Source organism: Ochlerotatus camptorhynchus, unplaced genomic scaffold, assembly GCF_037179485.1.
Source record: "Ochlerotatus camptorhynchus isolate MF236.1 unplaced genomic scaffold, CSIRO-AGI_Acam_v1.1 ptg000320l, whole genome shotgun sequence".
NCBI lineage: Eukaryota > Metazoa > Arthropoda > Insecta > Diptera > Culicidae > Ochlerotatus > Ochlerotatus camptorhynchus.
This window is the reverse complement of record NW_027040808.1, coordinates 3,593,147-3,612,504: the sequence shown is the minus strand read 5'-3', so window position 1 is coordinate 3,612,504 and position 19,358 is coordinate 3,593,147. Positions and strand designations below refer to the sequence as shown.

Below are 19,358 nucleotides of genomic sequence, written 5' to 3'. Positions count from 1 at the left end.
TGGGATTGAACCCAGGCCTGCTGGGGTGAGAGATAATCACGCTTACCACTACACCACCGGCACCGCTAATAATGATTTCTTATTGCAGCCAAAACAAAATGAAATTCTTATTAATTTTACGTCAAATCTGATTCTGATCTATTCTGGACAATCGATGGTAGTATCAACAATCAATACGAAACTAACGATTTTAAATTGGCTCACCACTTTAGTAGCCTATTGGTCCCAAGCAAACGATTAACGTACCCTATTCTAGTTGAAATTCTATTACTACACTATGTTTGTTTTGATTCGCTATGAAAGTTTGACAGATAACATCAGGGGTGTGTGGATTCATGCAGAACATGCAGAGGTGAGTGAAATAGCTTGGGACTGCTTGGGACCGTTGTTCTGGTACTGAGTGAGCCAAAAATAATAATGATTTTCTTCGGGACCCAGTGGTCTTAGAGTTACCTCTATGGTAGTATGGCGTACAAAGTAGTGTTTTTGTTGAGTTGTGCTGTGAAAATAAATTAATAATTTCGTGTGAAATAGTGGTGTGTGCCGCGAAAGGATTATTCCAACGCGTGCCCGTGGTGTTTTTCTAACAGGATAAGTAGAGGAAAGGTTGCAACTAGTTTTTGTTTAATTTTGTATTTCCCCCCCCCGGCGCGCTATTGCTTTTGTGTAGTGAGCTGTGGCGGTAAAATTTTATTTTGTGTTCTCCTCCCCTGTATATGTCTGCTGCTAACAGTGTTAGCGTTTAATTTGGTAAATGGATGTGTGTAATGTATGCGAGCAGTCTATTGCTATGAGTGGGCTCCCAGTTACATGTGTAGGTCCGTACAATGGAACGTTCCATTTCGCTTGTGCGGCACTCACTAAGACTGCGGCGAGGCTTATAGCAGATAATGCAAATGTTCTGTTCAAGTGTGATAGTTGTCTATCAGATCAGAGTTGTGACGAGCAGAATGATCTGATCTCGCGTGTCAAAAGGATAGAGGAAGAGATGAAGAAGGTTTTTCAACTCTCGGACTCGATCACTGGCATGCGAGATCACATTGCTGCTCAGGTGGACATCGCGGTTAAAAGCGGGATGGCAGACATTAGAATAAATGTAAATGGTCTTGAAAATTTAATTTGTGAGAAATTGGATAATTTTTTTTTTTTTTCCTTTGGTTTGTTTTTTCCGTCGATCTTGTTTTCCGTGCTGAGCACCAATGCTACCGACGTGCCAGGAAGGCAGCTCCCACACATTCCATTTGTTCAGTTACGGATACTGATTTGAAAATAACCGATCATGAGACTTTAGTGATTAATGTCTTAGACCATGTTAACGATAACGATAATTTTGTAAAATTGAAGTGCTGGAGGAAATATTCGATGCAAGCTGTTTCAAACCTTGTTGAGAGAAGCCTGGATTTTCCATTCGCGTACGGTAACTTAGATGAATCTACAGCTGTTCTTAATAACGCTTTGAAAACGTGTACCAATCAACTAGTTGAGCAAAAGTTTGTTTCTTTGAAAAACTCGAACAGCTGGTACAATTTGAATCTTTTGCGTCTTAAACGGAAAAGGGACAAATGGTACAAAAAGTTTTGTAGATCTAATAATGACAATCATTGGACTAGGTACACAATCGCGCGTAATAAGTATTCACAATCGATAAAGAAAACTCGTTGGGAATATGTTCAAAGGAAGATTGATCAACATCAAAACAACAGCAAAGAGTTATGGAAAATTTTGAAATCTTTATTAAAACCTAGTAATTGCAAACCGCGGTCCATAACTTTGAATGGCACATTAGAACAGTCAGAACAAGTAATTTTAGCTTAGTTTAATGATTATTTTGTAGACAGTGTTTCATTGATTAATCAATCTATTGAATTGGTCGATGAACCTGACGAAATAAAACAGCCAGTTAATAGTAGTTGCAGATTTGAAGTTTTTCACCCAATTACATTTGATGAACTTAGAGTTATTTGTTTTTCATTAGGAAAATCGGCTGGAGTAGATAATGTTAATGCTAGAGTTATTCAAGATTGCTTTCATGTCATTGGCCACATCTTTCTGGACCTTATTAATAAATCATTGCAGAATGGACATGTACCACAAATTTGGAAGGAATCCTTAGTGGTTCCTATTCAAAAAGTTGCTGGCACGATTAAAGCCGAAGAGTTTCGTCCCATCAACATGTTGCATACTTTAGAGAAAATCTTAGAACTTGTTGTTAAAGGCCAGCTGTTGGAGTATTTGAATAGCAACTCTTTGTTGATACCAGAACAATCGGGATATCGGGAAGGGCATTCTTGAGAAACTGCATTGAATTTGGTGTTAGCAAAGTGGAAAGACAACTTGGAGCGTAAAGATACGATTGTTGCTGTTTTTTGGATCTGAAACGCGCTTTTGAAACAATTTCTAGGCCCTTACTGTTAAGTACAATCAAGCGCTTTGGAATTACGAGTACTGCATATAAATGGTTTGAAAGCTATTTGTCTGACAGAACTCAACGGACTGTTTTTAATGATTCTGTTTCCAGTCCCATGGGGAACAACCTTGGAGTGCCCCAGGGAAGTGTTTTAGGGCCCCTTTTATTTATTATGTATATTAATGACTTGCGACGTGTTTTACGGTTTTGCGACATTAATCTTTTTGCAGATGATACTGTGTTATTCATTGCAGCTAAGGATTTAGAAGTTGCCGTCTCACACTTGAATGAAGATTTGCAGTATCTAAGTAGATGGTTGAAGTGTAAGCAGTTAAAATTGAATACAAGTAAAACTAAATTTATGGTGATTTCGCGGAATCGATTAAATGAGATCGTCTCTGTTGTAATTGATGATGAGACTATTGATCGCGTTCAGGAGATTAAATATCTTGGCGTGATTATTGATGACAAACTTAAGTTCAACTCTCACATTGACAATGTCATCAAGAAAATTGCCAAGAAGTATGGAATTCTATGTCGATTGAAAAACGATTTAACTATTGCCAGTAAAATACAGCTATACAAATCAATCATCTCTCCTCATCTAGACTGTTGCCCATCCATTTTATTTCTGTCCAATGCAACACAAATATCGAGATTACAGCGCTTGCAAAAAAAAAATAATGCGATTGATTTTGCGATACAATAGATTCACTTCCTCAACTTTGAAGCTAGATGCCTTACAATGGTTGTCGGTGAAGCACAGAATTGTATATTTGACTATGGTGTTCATTTTTAAAGTAGTTAACGGTTTGCTGCCTCGATATTTGTGTGATCGAATTGAAAGAGGAAGTGACTATCATAGATATAATACTAGAAACGCGGATGAAATAAGAACACCACATTTCTTGACTTGTGCTTCACAGAATTCATTATTTTTTAAAGGAATAAATGTTTTCAATTCGATGCCTAGACACATTAAACGTTCAACAACATTAGCAGAATTTAAGAGACATTGCATTTCACACGTTAAAACTTTCTTTTGAACGGTTATCCAGTGATTTTTTTTTATGATTTGACAAATTATGTATCTTGACGAAGTTATTTTTAACGGATTATTTTGTATGGGTAGCTTTTATAACAACTTTTTAATAATTATTGTAGCACTGCAAAAACTATTTTGTTCGCCACGATGGTGATGATGGATTTTTGATATATGATTTAATAGTAGTAGTAAAAAAATAGTAGTCTACAAAGGTTTGAGCCTCGCGCGCGTATTATGGATATAGAGAACTGAATTTAATATTTGATAAAAAAGCTTGAAGCTTATTTGGAAGATACCTTGAGTTATTAGTAAGTTTTCTGGCAAATGTTGGGGGTTCGTGAGCATTCCTGACATTGCTGAAAATTATGATAGCATCAGATTGCGGGGTTACTAGTGTAATAGGATGCTTTGTTGATTGTTCATTAACTCTTGATTGCTTGTAATGCTTATGTATATTTAAGGTGGACAAAAAGGCGAACTAAGAGGTGGACGCCTGAGCTTTTCCACATTTATATCGCTGTGTAGCAACTGTAAACTCTAGAGGGAATTTATATCTGTAACTGAAACCAGTTCGATTTTGTTTGCCATCCTGATTAAAATGTCATATTAAATTATGTTAAAGATAAATCGTCCAGCTCAAACCTTTGTAGGGGTAAGAGGTGGGACCATCATCATCAATTCGGATCACTGCACATTTAAATCGGTCGTTTACGATTTTCGGGCATAAGTCAGAATTAAGTGTCATGTCGGTTTGTCGGTGCTAATGCCACTCTGTCAAAAGCGGATGGATTTTAATTCTAAACAAGCCAATCGATTGGATATTTTTCTACGAATCTGTTAAAAAGATTAATAACTAAGATTGATAACTTCAATAAGTAACTTTTGAAAATTACACAAATGTCCAACTGTTGCAATGGTGATCAAAATTATCACCGATTGCCTGCAAAAAGCGCTTTTCCTAACACCTAACACTACTATATATTTAGTTTAGTTTGTAAGGATTAACTAGTGTTCATCAATCTTTCTTCTTAAATGAAATAAAGCTCAACCATGTAGATTAGATTCGCCTCCGTCTTTTCCAATGGCTCATACCTACTAGACTAGCCTAGCTCTTTATTCTGGACTCTCATCTCGAGCCTCTTTTCATATCTTGGTCGATTACACTCTTAGCATTAATTCGAAGACTGGCAACTTTGCCAGAATCCAAGCGACAGATACAATGGCGCTACGCTTGAGTGAAGGTGGAAGCAACGCATAGAAAAATGAGCAAATACGCAAACCCTTCTTCTGAGGATGTAATCTTTGCTATCAAATTCGTTCGAAGCATTTACCTTTGAGTGGCAGATGACGCGATTGTACCTGTCTCATAGCGTTCGTATGAGAAAATGGAAGAGTTGCCAGTCTTCTTGATTTGTTGTCTTCGATTAATTACTCTGAACAGGTTAGATACTACAATTTCAAAATCGAATTCCATCCAGTGTGGGATGATGTCCGGTCGGTCGTCATCAGCAGCAGCAGTGCGTTCGGCGCGTGGCTTTGAACGTTTGAACGTCTCCAGTACACAACGAAAGCGCTGCCCGCATGTAGCCCACATGAGCGTCCATTCACCGAAGAAGGAGGAAGAAGCCGCACCGCTACTGATCGGATTCAGTAGCTCGTCGTGAGTCGCTGTGAGCCATCTTTAAGGTTTGATTGCTAAATTGAAAAAGTTTAATTTTACACTTTATATTATGAAATTAGTAGCCGGCGCTGGTGGTGTAGTGGTAAGCGTGATTGTTTTCTAATACCCCGATGGGTCTGGGTTCAATCCTAGCTGAGGTCGGTGGGATTTTTCTGAGGCATAAAAATCTCTGGTCACGTCTTCCTTCGGAAGGGACTTCCGTTGGTCCCGGCCCATGTGTGTTGAATGGGTGCGATATCCTACGCAGGTGTGGAAGCTGCCTTCCTGCACATTCGATTGCCGTCAATGGATGGCTATCGATGTCCGTCGGTGATTGGCAATAGATTGCGGAACAGAGACCGACGTTAAATAAAGGAAAGAAGATTATGAAATTAGTTCAAATCTGCAGGTAAATTATCAAAATTCCAAATCTGATCGACTACCTGTTAGAGCAGGAGTTCCTCAGGGTAGCATTCTTGGGCCTATATTGTATAACATTTTCACTTCGGACCTCCCTGATTTGCCTCAGGGTTACCACAAATCTTTGTTCGCTGATGACACAGGCATTTCCGCTAAAGGAAGAAGTCTTCGTGTTATTTGCAGCAGACTGCAGAAAAGTTTAGATATTTTTTCTTCTTATTTACAAAAATGGAACATTTCTCCCAACGCTTCCAAAACTCAACTTATAATATTTCCACATAAGCCTAGAGCTTCCTTTTTGAAACCTAGTAGTAGTCACATAGTCACTGTGGTGAATGTTGAACCGACAGCTCAGTAGGCCTAGCATTTACAATATTAAGAACCAGTTAGTCTTTCATAACCAACGATCGAGTCTAGATCAACCGTCCCTCGGAGCGATAGGAAGTCATACAATAAAGATCCATATAATAAATGAATAACAAGTTCTCATTAAATACCACATCTGGCGGCGAGTAGAACCCACCGGAAATTCGGAGAAGTAATGTGGTAAGTTAAAAAAAAAACCCATCAACTTTCACAAAAGTTGGGAAATCTTTCATAAGAAAGATACACATGCCTAAGCGACGGACAAAGTCCAGTTGGGTCAGGTTAGAGAACGTTCGCCTCAAAGGAGGGAACAGCCTAAGCGACGGAAACATTCCGATCGGGTCAGGCAAAGTATAAAAAGTTCCTCGTTTCGAACGAGAATGGGCAGGTTCGGCCCGTGAAAAAATCGGACGCATGAGTTGTCTAGCAACAGGAAAAACATATTAAGGTCAAATGAAGGTGCCTTATATAGAACAAAGGAAAAAGTACGTTGCTAATTAACAGTGTGGCTAACAAAAACGAACCTAAAATAGGCGTCTTTCTCAAAGATCTCCCAAAGTTTGTAAAGGTATTTAAGTAAATTAAATAGGTATTTACCAAATCGATTAATCGTTTTCCACAGACATGGAGGACCAAATACTCAAACTTCCACCGTTTGAATGCGAAAATGTTCCGATGACGGAACTCAGGCAAAGATGGTTCGACTACAAGAAGCAGTTCGAATACATCGCCGAAGCCATGAGCAAAAAGAAGAAAAAGAAGCTAAAGTATATTTTTTTGGCTGTAGCTGGACGTCCACTTCAAAGAGTATATGAAAATCTACCCGAACGTGACGAAAATAATCCTGAAATAGGTGAGGACGGAGAGGACGATTTCAATAAGGTCATTCGTAGACTTGACAGCTACTTTGCTCCTAAGCGCCATGATACATTTGAAAGATACTCGTTCTGGAATCAAAAGCCGGTCGCCGGTGAGACGTTGGACAAGTTTCTATTGCGGGCTAAAATCTTGGCAAATAAGTGCCAATTCGGAACCACGGAGAGAGAAAGTAAGGATGCAGCTGTAATCGACAAAATAGTAATGCTTGCACCACCAGAACTCCGGCGGAAGATTCTGGAGAAACCCAACATCAACTTAGTCGATCTAACAAACCTCGTCAACACTCATCTATCCGTTCAGCAACAAATTCGTGAACTTAACCAACATGCCCCCGGTACAGGAAATGTCCTGGACGCTAGTCGTGGGAACGTATTCGTGAATAAACTATCCAGCGACAATAGCTCTCGTTGGCCGCAAAATCGTCTGGCGGGCGATTGTGGCAGATGTGGTTACAAGCAGCATAAATCTGAAGAACATTGCCCCGCTAGGAATGTCAAATGTCGCATCTGCAACCATATCGGACATTTCGCCAAGAAATGTAGATCAGTTCTCAAGAAGCAGAATGTAGAAACGCCAGAGTCACATAAGCGGAAGATTGGAATTCCCGCTGATTACCAACATCAACATCGCTCTAAGGTACCAAGAATCAACGCCATCGGGAATCAAGAATCCATCCGTGCAGAATTCAGAGAAGTCAGAGGATCAAGTTTTAGATTCGTTCATCTATGCTATCAGTGACAACCATGACGAAATGATTTGGTGCAAGGTAGGTCATGTACTAATTGAGATGATGATCGACTCAGGAAGCAAGCACAACATCATTGACGAGCTAACGTGGGGCTATATGAGGAATACGGATGCTACCATCAGAAACGTGAGGCCATCTACAAAACGTCTGTCGGCTTATGCTCAACGTGGCACCTTGGATATTATGTGCACTTTTGATGCTGAAATCGCAGTTGTAGAAGGCAAAGCGCACAGTTTCGTAACCAGTTTCTACGTAGTCAAAGGTGGAGAGCAAAACTTGTTAGGACGGGACACAGCTAAACAGTTGGGAGTCCTGTTGATTGGGTTGCCAAGCGCCACTTACACGGAATCTGTTCAACATGTCGCTGAGAATGCTGTCGAAATTTTCCCTGTAATAAAAGGCGTTAAAATATGCATCAATATAGACGACAGTGTCACACCTGTAGCTCAACACGTCCGCCGCGTTCCCATAACTCTTCATCAACAGGTTAAAGACCAACTGAACAAACTTCTGAAGTTAGGCATCATTGAGAGGGTCAATGGACCAAGCCCGTGGGTATCTCCCATTGTAATTGTTATCAAAGATAACGGTGATGTGCACGCATTGATATGCGACGTGCAAACACTGCAATCAGGAGGGAATATCACATGATACCGACGCTTGATGATCTCCTTGCAAGGTTAAACGGTTCCAAATGGTTCTCCCGACTCGACATCAAAGATGCTTACCACCAAGTGGAGTTACATGAATCAAGCCGGTACATAACGACATTTATTACGCATCTTGGAATGTTCAGATATACTCGTCTACTGTTCGGAATCTGCAGTGCCTCAGAGCATTTTCATTCTGAGCAGTTGCCCGAACACTTTCAATTTCCAAGATGACATTTTTATCCATGGGAAGACGGAAGCAGAGCACGACGCTGCTTTTAAGTGTGCCCTTCAAACACTAGAATCTCACAATGTTATGCTGAATATGAAAAAATGCAAATTCAAGGGTACTGAAACTGAATTTTTGGGTCATCATATTTCTGAATATGGTGTCAGACCAATGGATAACAAAGTAACAGCTGTTGAGCAATTCAGATCTCCTAAAAGCGCAGAAGAAATCCGAAGCTTCCTGGGACTCGTGGGATATGTAGGAAGATTCATTCCAAATTTGGCCACAACAACCTTCGACCTACGACAGTTGATCATTGGCGGGCAAAAATTCGAATGGACAACAAAGCACGAGGTAGCTTTAAACAATCTGAAGCGAGCTGTTTGTTCCGCGCCAGTGCTTGGGTATTTCGACAATAGCCGGCGAACTAGAGTGGTTGCAGATGCCTCACCTGTAGGATTAGGAGCTGTCTTAATACAGTTTGAAGATGAGAACGACGATAAACCTGTCGTAATTTCGTATGCCAGCAAGAGTCTATCTCCAACAGAACGTCGTTACTGTCAAACAGAGAAAGAAGCTCTTGCAATCGTTTGGAGCGTTGAAAAATTCAGGTTATATCTAATCGGAAGAGATATCGAGCTCGAAACCGACCACCGACCGTTAACGGCAATTTTCAAATCAACCTATCAGCCTCCTGGTCGTATTGAAAGGTGGGTACTCAGATTACAACCATTCAAATTTTGAACCATTTATAAGCCAGGAAAAGAAAATGTAGCAGTCCCGCCTTTCTTTATCTATGGATGATAGAGATGTAGACGATTGTGACGACAAAATTTACATTAGTGCTATCACCGAATCAGTGGCCATTGATGTATCAGAGATAAAAAACGCCCTAAGTACGAATCCTGAATTGCTACTAGTCAAAGATGCATTGGAGACAGTAGACTGGAGCAACGAAACGATTATGAGCGGTGCTAAAAGTACATACCTTTCCAAAATGATCTCAGTCTTCTTGAAGGTTACGTCATCCGTGGATGGAGAATCGTTTTTTCTCAAAGTCTACGAACAAGAATATTGCAGCTTGCTCACGAAGGCCATCCAGGCGAAACATTGATGGTTTCCCGTTTACGTGATAGAGTATGGTGGCCCGGAATAGATGACGATGCAAGAAAAGCTGTGAAAAACTGTGAAGGATGCCGTTTGGTTAGCAGGCCGTCGCCACCGGAACCAATGCGTCGTCGTACAATGCCGAGTGAACCATGGGTAGACGTAGCTATGGACTTCCTAGGACCTCTTCAATCCAACGAATACTTGCTAGTGATCGTAGACTATTATAGTCGTTACAAAAAGGTGTGTATTATTAAGAGAATCACATCAGAGGAAACAATCAAGCGAATCGAACCCATTTTTGTGCGGCAAGAATACCCAAGGACAATTACTTTGGACACCGGCCGTCAATTTATCAGCACAGAATTCGATGAATAGTGTCGTTTGAAAAACATCACGCTCAACCATACTGCTCCATACTGGCCTCAAGCGAATGGAGAAGTTGAGAGGCAGAACAGTTCACTTCTAAAGCGGCTTAAAATCAGTAATTCAATGAATCGTGAATGGAAGACAGACTTGCTTCAATATCTGTTAATGTATAATACAACCCCGCATAGTGTCACAGGTAAAGCTCCCTCCGTGTTACTGCAAAACAGGTTTATCCGTTCCAAGATTCCGTCAATAAGCGACATAGAAACAGCACCGGCAGTGAGTTGCGGTGTTCAAGATAGAGACACTATTCTGAAATACAGAGGAAAAGAAAGAGAAGATTTAAAGCGTCACGCACAGTTTTCAAATATTCAAAAAGGAGACCGTGTCCTGTTGCAAAATCTCGTCTCAACCGGAAAAATTACTCCAACTTTTGGAAAAAAAAGGAATATAACGTCATATAAAGGGATGGAAACCGAGTGAAGATTCAAGATCCTGCGTCGGGCAGTGTTCTAGAAAGGAACACCGCTCACCTCAAGAAAATCTCCAGTTCTTGTACTATTTCTATAACACCATCGAACTCTGAAGACAATGTCAGAAATCCTAATAAACATGCGGAACCATTGCAGCCAGCTCGTCCTTCTCGCTTGCTGCGCAGACCATCATGACAGCAAGATTATGTTATCAACAGGTTGTAATCTGTTGGAAAAAGGAAGATGTGGTGAATGTTGAACCGACAGCTCAGTAGGCCTAGCATTTATAATATTAAGAACCAGTTAGTCTTTCATAACCAACGATCGAGACTAGATCAACCGTCCCTCGGAGCGATAGGAATTCATACAATAAAGATCCATATAATAAATGAATAACAAGTTCTCATTAAATACCACAGTCACTATGAATGGAGTTCCAATTTCCTGGTCAAACCAAGTGAAATATCTTGGCTTAATACTTGACCAAAAATTAACTTTTAAAGATCACATTGAGGGCATTCAAGCCAAATGTAACAAATATATAAAATGTTTGTATTCCTTTTATAAACAGGAAATCCAAACTTTGTCTGAATAATAAATTTCTAATATTTAAACAAGTTTTTAGACCGGCCATGCTTTACGCTGTGCCAATATGGTCTTGTTGTTGCACTACCAGCAAAAAACACTTCAAATGATTCAGAACAAAATTCTGAAGATCATTTTGAAGTTGTCTCCCTGGTACTGTACTAACGAGGTAGATTGAATTTCGAATATTGAGACTTTAGAACAAATGTCCAACATGCAAAAATCATTGCAATCCTCAATTACAACGATTAATTCCCTTTATACTTAGGTAAGATTTAGTTTTAGTTTTTAGTTTTAAGATTTCAATTATTATACTGACATGCAGGTTTAAAAAACCTGTTTAAAATACTGAATTGCCAAGGCAGGAACAATGTAAAAACACTTAGATATATATCATAACAATTAAGGCTGGTAAGTTACAGTAGTAACTGGAGCACCTAAGTTAAAATTAAATGTAATTTATTTTGAATTTGGAACAAATAAAGAGTTAAAAAAAAATTTCAATCTTGGAATAAATTCACGCTAAAAAAGTTGAAAATAGTGACTGATTACAAGAACAAGTGACATTAGTGACTTGGTCTTAAAAGAGTGACTGGTTTGCAAAAAGTGACCAAGGCACTAAAAAGGCCCAGCCCTGGCTGTTGGGATTAGAAATTATTTCTTCAGATATTTCAAAAGTTACGGGAAGGTGATCAGAACCAAAGTCATGAGTAACCAATTGGCTACAAAGTTGACATGAATCAGTTAAGACCAAATCAATAGTTGAGGGATTTCTTGCTGAAGAAAAGCATGTTGGGCTGTTTGGATATTGAATAGTGTAATAAACTGCAGAGCAATAATCAAACAGAATATTACCATTGGAATTGCGTTGAGCATTATTCCACGAGCGGTGTTTTGTAATTGTAATTGTAATTGTTCAGTGCATAGGCTGTGCCTTCCGCTAAGAAGGCTTATCTAGGGACCAACCCCCTAGTCTATACACCTACTGTCCTTCCCGTTGCACTCGTCAGCTCGTGCGATACTCTAGACACACATGGGTGGTCGTATCCGGGTCCTCCCCTGGGTAGGCTCGTGTCCGTCCAGGTTCTGGTACATTAACTTATCTATATGCATGGTAATTATACTTTTAAAACTCACCTTTTGATTATAATGTCGAAAATGCTGAAAGGTTAGCGATCCATATAAGGTGTGTGCTGCGACGGAGTAGTAATTGAAGGAAATGAGGTTCTGCTAACAGTTACTAATAAATGGGTACGATAAATCACTCATCAATGAGTATTGCCACTCCCACTGAAAAATGGGCAAAACCTTAATCATAAATGGATATTCGATTCCTACCGTGTATTTAAAGTTAAGTTAGGATCTTATCAAGCAAGCACACACCTTTTACGATTCTTATCCTACTTACGGTTTCCTGCACATACGACTTTTCCTAGATACAAGCTTCGTCCAGTATACATTGGCTGTCTCCAACCGGCATGATCCTTTATGTCTGGTTCCTCTTGCCGGTGCAAGTTTAATTCTTCTTTTCTTGTTCGAATTTTTCCTATTGAACTTCTGGTCGTGTTCCCATTTGTCCTCAGGCAGTTAATATTAGTACATTATATGAAGAAAGAAAGAAAGAAATAGAACAAGTTAAGTGTGAGCTGCATGCATTGGTTACTTATTTGGGTCATGGTGTTGTCTTCCCTATTTATTTGCCTCTATTCGTTCTCATATCGCAACGTTTAACTAACCCCCTTCCCTCACACTATTATGGTCGGAAAAGAGAACCCATATTTAGTAATCTATCGCGAACTGCGATGCAGAAGATATTAATAGCAAACTAATCTGGAACTGGTCTAAGACATATGACCCAGTGAGTATTGACACCTCACACTGTTGTGAATGAGCACGGACGCGAGATTTACTAGAGTATTAAATGCAAAACGCAAATTTAAAATAAAACTTGACAAGACATCGTCAATCCCCTTATTCTTGGGCAGGGTCTGACGATGTGAATCTGATTTTGATCAGTGAACGGGCCCCATATGGTACATTTTCTCACTATGAACCTGTCATTTCCAGCCTATTTGAACTATTTAATAAATGGAAACCATAACATGGGTTACGCTCCTCCTAAGCGGGCCCTCCGCATCCTATCTCTGTCTTATCTCAAATGCCAATGGTTTGAATGTATCAATATATACATTGGAAATGACGTTCAATCAAATAAACCCATACCCCACTCACTTGGCCAGTCTTCAGAATCGTCCAGTGGGCAGTGCGCTCTACACTCCAAGTTCCCTTTCTTTCAAATTCACCCCAAATTTGATATTTTACCCATTTGAGTGTTGATTAATCACAATGAAACATTGTGACAGAGCACGGACTTGAGGTTACTAGAGTATTAAATAATCTAGGTCCTATTTAGGATTATATCTGAAAAATCCAAATTTGGCCAACGCCCACCTATTCCACGAGCGGTGTTTTGTATTAAAATCACCAATAATGAAACATATTTAGACCCCCTCCCCCTACGTAGACAATTGTCCATACACATTTTTTTAAATTTTTATGGGCCGTGGATAATTTCCACAAACACAAAATTAGTAGGTACTGTGTAATTTTAAAATCTGAAAATTTTTGTATGTTATATTTCAAAAACATATGACCAAGTTTTCCGAATTTCTGCGACCCACCATAGATTGAGAAACGCTGGTCTATGAAGTTTGAAATTACAACAGAGAAGGACTACGAACTAATTTTCAACGGCAAGCGAGTTTCAATCAATATTGATGACAACGCAATCCAAGTTGCCCGGAAACACTCGCATACTGTCATTCGTTTAAAGTCAAACCCCTTTAACAAACAATGTCCATTTTCCGGCAGCTTAAACTTGCAACCAGCAGAAATCGTTTGCTATCAACGAAGCTAATCGCTCCCAGCCGTGAAACCAATGGAAAAGTCGAAAACCTTGCGGCTCCGTCAATTAACACAAGCATCCACAATGCGATCAACGAGCAAATTAACGTTGAATTGGCCGCCGGCTATACTTATCTCTCTATAAGCTACCACTTTTCGAAATCGACCGTCGGTTTGATGGGACTCTCCGGTATGAACCTTATTCCACGATCCAAAGAACGATTGTCTACTTACCACCACTTTTCAGATCTCTACCGCGTCATGTCCAAGGAGGAGCTGGATCACGCCGACAGCCTGGCTCACTATGTCCTCAAACGCAACGGTTCCGTAGACCTCGGTTCAATCAGAAAACCACCCAGTTGCAGTTGGTCCAACATTGGTACAACGCTGAACGAAACGCTTCGGCTGGAGAACTGCGTATCCGAGTCGCTGTCCACTCTATACCGATTGGCCGAAAAGCACAACGACCCTGTTACGACCGACTTTATCGCTACGGAGTTCCTCAAGGAGCAAATAGAGTCGATTCGCAGCATTAATCTTCTGGTGGCAAGGTGGACAAGCCTAGAAAAAGCACCCAACGGAGTCTACCTATTGGATAGGGAACTGCGAAAGAAAACCAATTAAGGGTATGGTTTCTACTCGTAGAGATAGTTTTATTCGGTTAGTTAAAACATTGCACATTATCCTTTTGATTAAAAATTGTCATTGTTGAATACTAGTTTACTGTCATCATTGCATATCTTAAAGCTCAAAATCATCCACCGAGCTGAGGGTGGTTTCGATCAGTAGATTAAAATCCAGTTCATTCAAACTGGCTTTGGCCGTTAGCAGGTCTAGGAAACAGTCCAAGGGTTCTTGCATCTTTTGCACGGCGCTCATCTGCTCGCCCAGATCTAGGGAAAGTTAGAGTTCGTCTATGTTACATATGTTTTCATCTGGGGTTGATAGATCCTTATCTATCACAGTATGTGTATTGTCTACGAAGATAGTCTTATTTGATAACATAATTTTGTCTGGAAAAAGCTCATGCAAATGAAACGTATGGAATCAGGATGATGCAAATCGAACAGCTTTGTACCATTTCGAAATTAAATATACAAAATGTTTATCTATAGAAAAATAGGTAAAGAACGTAACAGCAATAACGAGTGTAAGATAAATAACAACTAAAACGATAATCGTAGTATGTGAAGGAGTTCTACGGTGGCTAGATGATGCACAGGGCGTCGTTGATGAGTGACGATCGAACAAGTCACATGTCGATGAAGGAGTGTTTGGTGGTGTCTGATGATTCACCGGAACTCGGTGCATGGGAATGGTATTCAGCTGACCGTAGGTCCGTGGTGATCGTAGCGGCAATGGCGATGAATATGGAACATTTGGTCCCATCTGCGACCGCACGGTGCAGGGCCAAAAGCAGCAGAAGCAAGGGCAGACTGGGGGATGATTTTTTTTGGTAAGTATTGCATTGAAGTCTCTGGTTAGTGGTTATTATATCTATACGTCACATTACAATCTAGCAGGGTTATTCTGAAGTGAAGTGATGAGATAACGGGCCTTATTACGGGTGTCACTACACGGTGATAAAGAAGGGATATTGAGTATAAGAGCCGTGATTGCCGTACAAATCAAATGGGAATCACTTCACCGTGACGACAAGTGACAAGTGACAAGTTTTCACCGTGAAGTGACATTCGTAATAAGCCCCAATATTGCACATCGAACGTGTACCGAACCAAGGGGTTCACTATGGAGCATCTTAACCACTTCAATTGGGTTAAGGATGTAAGTGTAAGCTCGACGAACTAGCCGCACGCTCTTCTTCGGCTGGGCTAACCATCAATATCAAAAAGACCAGATCGATGGATGTCAATACATACGAAAAACCCTTCCATCTTTACGGTAGCTGGGGAAGCAGTGGAAAAAGTCGTATATTTCCAATATCTTGTAGATTAAATCACCACTGCGAGTGCTCAGGCAGGAGATATGAGCTAGTAACACATAACATAATGATATAACCAACCAACCAGGGTTGTTAATCGATGACCGTCGATACCGTCTGCAGTGCAAATTCTCAATTACAGACGTTAACGCTAACGTTATCGATTAACAACCCTGCAATTGACGCCCAACGTGTGAAATAAATGACGAAAACACAGCTCAACAAAACATATAAAACGATGAATAATAGACAGCACAAATATTCAATGAACAAACGAAACAAATGTATCGAAAAAGAACAGAACTTTTCGGCATGCAATAAAATATAACAATTATGAAGACAAACATAATCCTCAAAGGACATTAAATGAACACATCACATAAAATCACAGCCACGGTGTGCGAACAGTTAATCTATCCACAGTAAACCAAAAACCTGTCAATGACTTCTACCTTTCGGTTTGTACTCCCGTTTCTTCATCTGCGAGTACCCGCGCAGGTAAACCGAGTTCCCAGACAAAACGTTCAAGGCGTGCTCCCGGCCTTTCAGCATGGTGCTGACCGGATGGTTCCAGTTGTTCAGCAACCTTCTGGCCCGTGATCGGGGCAGTGTCATCAGTAGACTCAGCTTCCGTTGAACTCCCTCCGTGGAATCATCTATGTCGGCAATGATCACCTTAATCACGTCGATCTGCAGCTCGAACACGTGATGTTCGACGTACTGCATAAAGTTGTCGAAACTGAGCGCCCGATACCCCAGGTAGGTGAAGAACGATGAGAAACCTAGCGGAAAAGGAAATGCCAGGGATTCCGCTGCCAGGCAGTACCGTTCCAGGAGGGTGAAGAGCTTTAGCTGCTGGTCGCTCGATAGTTGATCACTGAAAATGGAAATTTATGAGATGTTATCTCCATTCTAATCTTTCTTTTGAGATTAACCTACACCAAAGCGAATCCTCTTTCCGGTTCCAGTGCCAAATCCAGCCCAGCAGTCTTGCAAACCAGAACGCAGAGGGCTCTGGATTGTTCAAGCTGGGCTGCAACGTACCTGGTGGCGACCGCATGAACATGCGAAGGAGCGGGATTGCTATCGTAAAATGCATTTTTCAACCAGCGGAAGCCACTGACCTCTTTGACGCTGTGCTTCACCAGATGCATGCTGAGTTCTCTCAGATTGACGTTCAGTACCAGTTCCTGCTTGCTTGCGGTGCATGCTTCCGTCTCAACGAACGGCAGCATATCGTTACTCTGCATGCGGCGACTGCTAACCGCGGAGAATTCTGCGGCAATATTCATTATTGGGTTAACGGGGGACATTGGAGTGGAGCACCGGGAGAGGGCTTCCGGTTGGTAGCAGGTTAAAGAATACATGAGTTTTTCGGTTACTTGTTCCTGGGCAAATCGATCCCGTTCTTTGTTGTCGTTCAAACGTTCCCACAGGCAGGTCCAGATGTCCTTGCGAAAGGGAGACAACCGCTGCTGTGGAGAGAGCAACATCATCGAGGTGTTGTAGAGAGTCTCATGCGAAAGGCCCACGGTCAGGTTAGATATTTTAGCTTGAATGGGTTTCGAGGTGTTGCAGGTCGTCAGAGGCAGCAACCGGAAGAGAGCCAGTTGGTCTTGGGAGAGACCCTTCTTGGAGGAGGCGTATGAGCCGGAAATGAGCGCCTCTTTGAGCAGAGGAACTGTATCTAGGTGCAGCGGACGTTCCATTATGATGGTTAGAAGCTAGAATTGATGTTAAATATATATGTTTAGCACAAGAAATAAAAATTGGTCCTACCTCCGAAAAGATTCCCACAATATCGCCACTGGAATGCGCCAGGAAGTAGTGCACAATCGCCAATCTATTATCGATCGATGTATCGTTCCTAAACGCCTCAATGAGATGGTCCTTTGGAATTGTAATCGAAATCAGATCCAACGTAGCCGAATCGTAGCAAATGTTGTTGGTGGCAAAGCACGGTACCAAATGAGTCACCGGTTGTCGCGTAAACGGCGGACATACAATATGACAGCAAGGTTCATGTGACAGTCCAACGTCCAGCAGATGCATGAAGAGATCCGCCTGGAAGACGAGCATATGGTGGTCTCCGTGGAGCGTGAAGGTCGGTTTCAATGTTTTGGCCTTCCCCCAAGGAATTCCTGGAATTACACAGTGAATGACGCATCCGTGGTGTAGAATCGTTACGGAATAGGCGAAATGGACGTCGCAAATGTTCTGCGAGGTGGTTGCTTCTTCGTCCGATTGTTTGATCGGCTGATACAGATAGTAGTGGCACACGTAGAGCATTCCGATCTGGTCGCTGACGATAATCAGATTGAGGGATGAATCGTGAATCCGTAGCGGAACCGTATCGTCCTCGTAGATGTCTTCCATCCCAGAACTGGATGTTGGAATGTTTGGCAAATTTAGTGGAATGTTCAGCACAGTTTCCGTGCGTAGATCGTCATGGAATTGGAATGCTGATAGTGTAGGGTTCATCTTCTTCTCAGCGGAACCGTCGTCTTTCTCGAACAGCGTCTTCGGTGCCGGTTTCATATGAATGTAGTAAAGAGCTTGCACGGTTGGATCCCACTGAGCCCAAACAAAGCTCTTGGTAATGGTTTCACTTTTTAAGCAAGATTTGTCCAAGTACCACGCCGTTGGATCAGTATAATTTAACTTTGAGCTACATCCAAGAAGATCGTCATCGCTCCCATCAACATTCTGCTTCTTGATCGTTACCGTGTACAAAAGAACTTGTTCGCTATGAATCAGCAACAGAAATTTGTCCTGTTGGCTCTTCTCGAAGGTAGCTAAATTTCTCCACTGAAACTGCGCCATCATCTGATGGCTCCGATCCACTTCCATCAGCATAAGTGGTTCTACTCCCACATTCTCCTTAATCTCAACCAGAAATGTTCTGTAGATGTCCGTCTTTCTGCCGGACTCTTCCTGTTTCGATTCTTTCGTTGTGTACAACAGCAACGTCTTGGTCAGATTCACCGAAGCCTGGATGATATTCTCCTTACCAGCAAACGTGTAGACAATCTGTAGCGTCTTGCTTTTCGGTGTGTAAACTCCGATTTTACTTCTCTGCTCGGTTTGGTTCTTCGGATCGAACGAAACCCAACCTGCCAGCAGGCATCCATCCTGTTCCTTTCCTAGAATCCTCCACTCGATGGCAATGTCTGCAAGTTGCATAGTTCCCTATCAACCATTTAATTTTACTCAACAACCCCAAGAATACGTACCTCTACAACCACTGACGGACAGCAATCCGCAGAAATTCGCGGCCAAGTTCTCCTGTTTCAACATCCTAGCTTGGGTGCAAAATTCCATCACATCCACGTTCTTGGCAGGCGAATAAAAATTCCGATGCCCCCAAATCGCCTGGAAATGTATCTCTAAAGCCAATCAAGTTGAACATTATCTACATTTTCCCGGGAATTTATACCAAAAAATGCTTAAAACCTTTTAATAAAACTCACTTTTATTTCATTCTTGGTTAGACTCGTCACAACTCACACTGAAAACTACTTGAAAAATCGATAATCTGAGCCTAACTGATGATATTTAAATAAAGGCAAACACA

General features: G+C 41.2%; 2 protein-coding genes across 4 annotated transcripts; one reads left to right on the top strand and one right to left on the bottom strand.

The window, feature by feature from the left end:
- Positions 1-13,748: 13,748 nt before the first annotated feature.
- Positions 13,749-14,479, top strand: LOC135707832 (ferritin-2 heavy chain-like). Its single transcript, XM_065229744.1, has 2 exons — positions 13,749-14,032; positions 14,090-14,479. Exons 1-2 carry the CDS (start codon positions 13,792-13,794, stop codon positions 14,464-14,466), a joined length of 618 nt encoding a protein of 205 aa, XP_065085816.1. The 5' UTR covers positions 13,749-13,791; the 3' UTR covers positions 14,467-14,479.
- On the bottom strand, positions 14,475-19,358 carry pigeon (protein). Of its 3 annotated transcripts, none has more exons than XM_065229743.1 (6): positions 19,255-19,357; positions 19,018-19,168; positions 17,564-18,954; positions 16,724-17,508; positions 16,237-16,661; positions 14,475-14,735 (listed from the first exon to the last, which is right to left on the bottom strand). In XM_065229743.1, exons 2-6 carry the CDS (start codon positions 19,103-19,105, stop codon positions 14,584-14,586), a joined length of 2,841 nt encoding a protein of 946 aa, XP_065085815.1. In that variant the 5' UTR covers positions 19,106-19,168; positions 19,255-19,357; the 3' UTR covers positions 14,475-14,583. The 3 variants fall into 3 exon arrangements, with proteins under 3 accessions (XP_065085815.1, XP_065085813.1, XP_065085814.1); XM_065229741.1 differs by lacking the exon at positions 14,475-14,735 and adding an exon at positions 14,799-15,278 and having other exon boundaries at positions 19,255-19,358; XM_065229742.1 differs by lacking the exon at positions 14,475-14,735 and adding an exon at positions 14,799-15,278 and having other exon boundaries at positions 19,018-19,156; positions 19,255-19,271.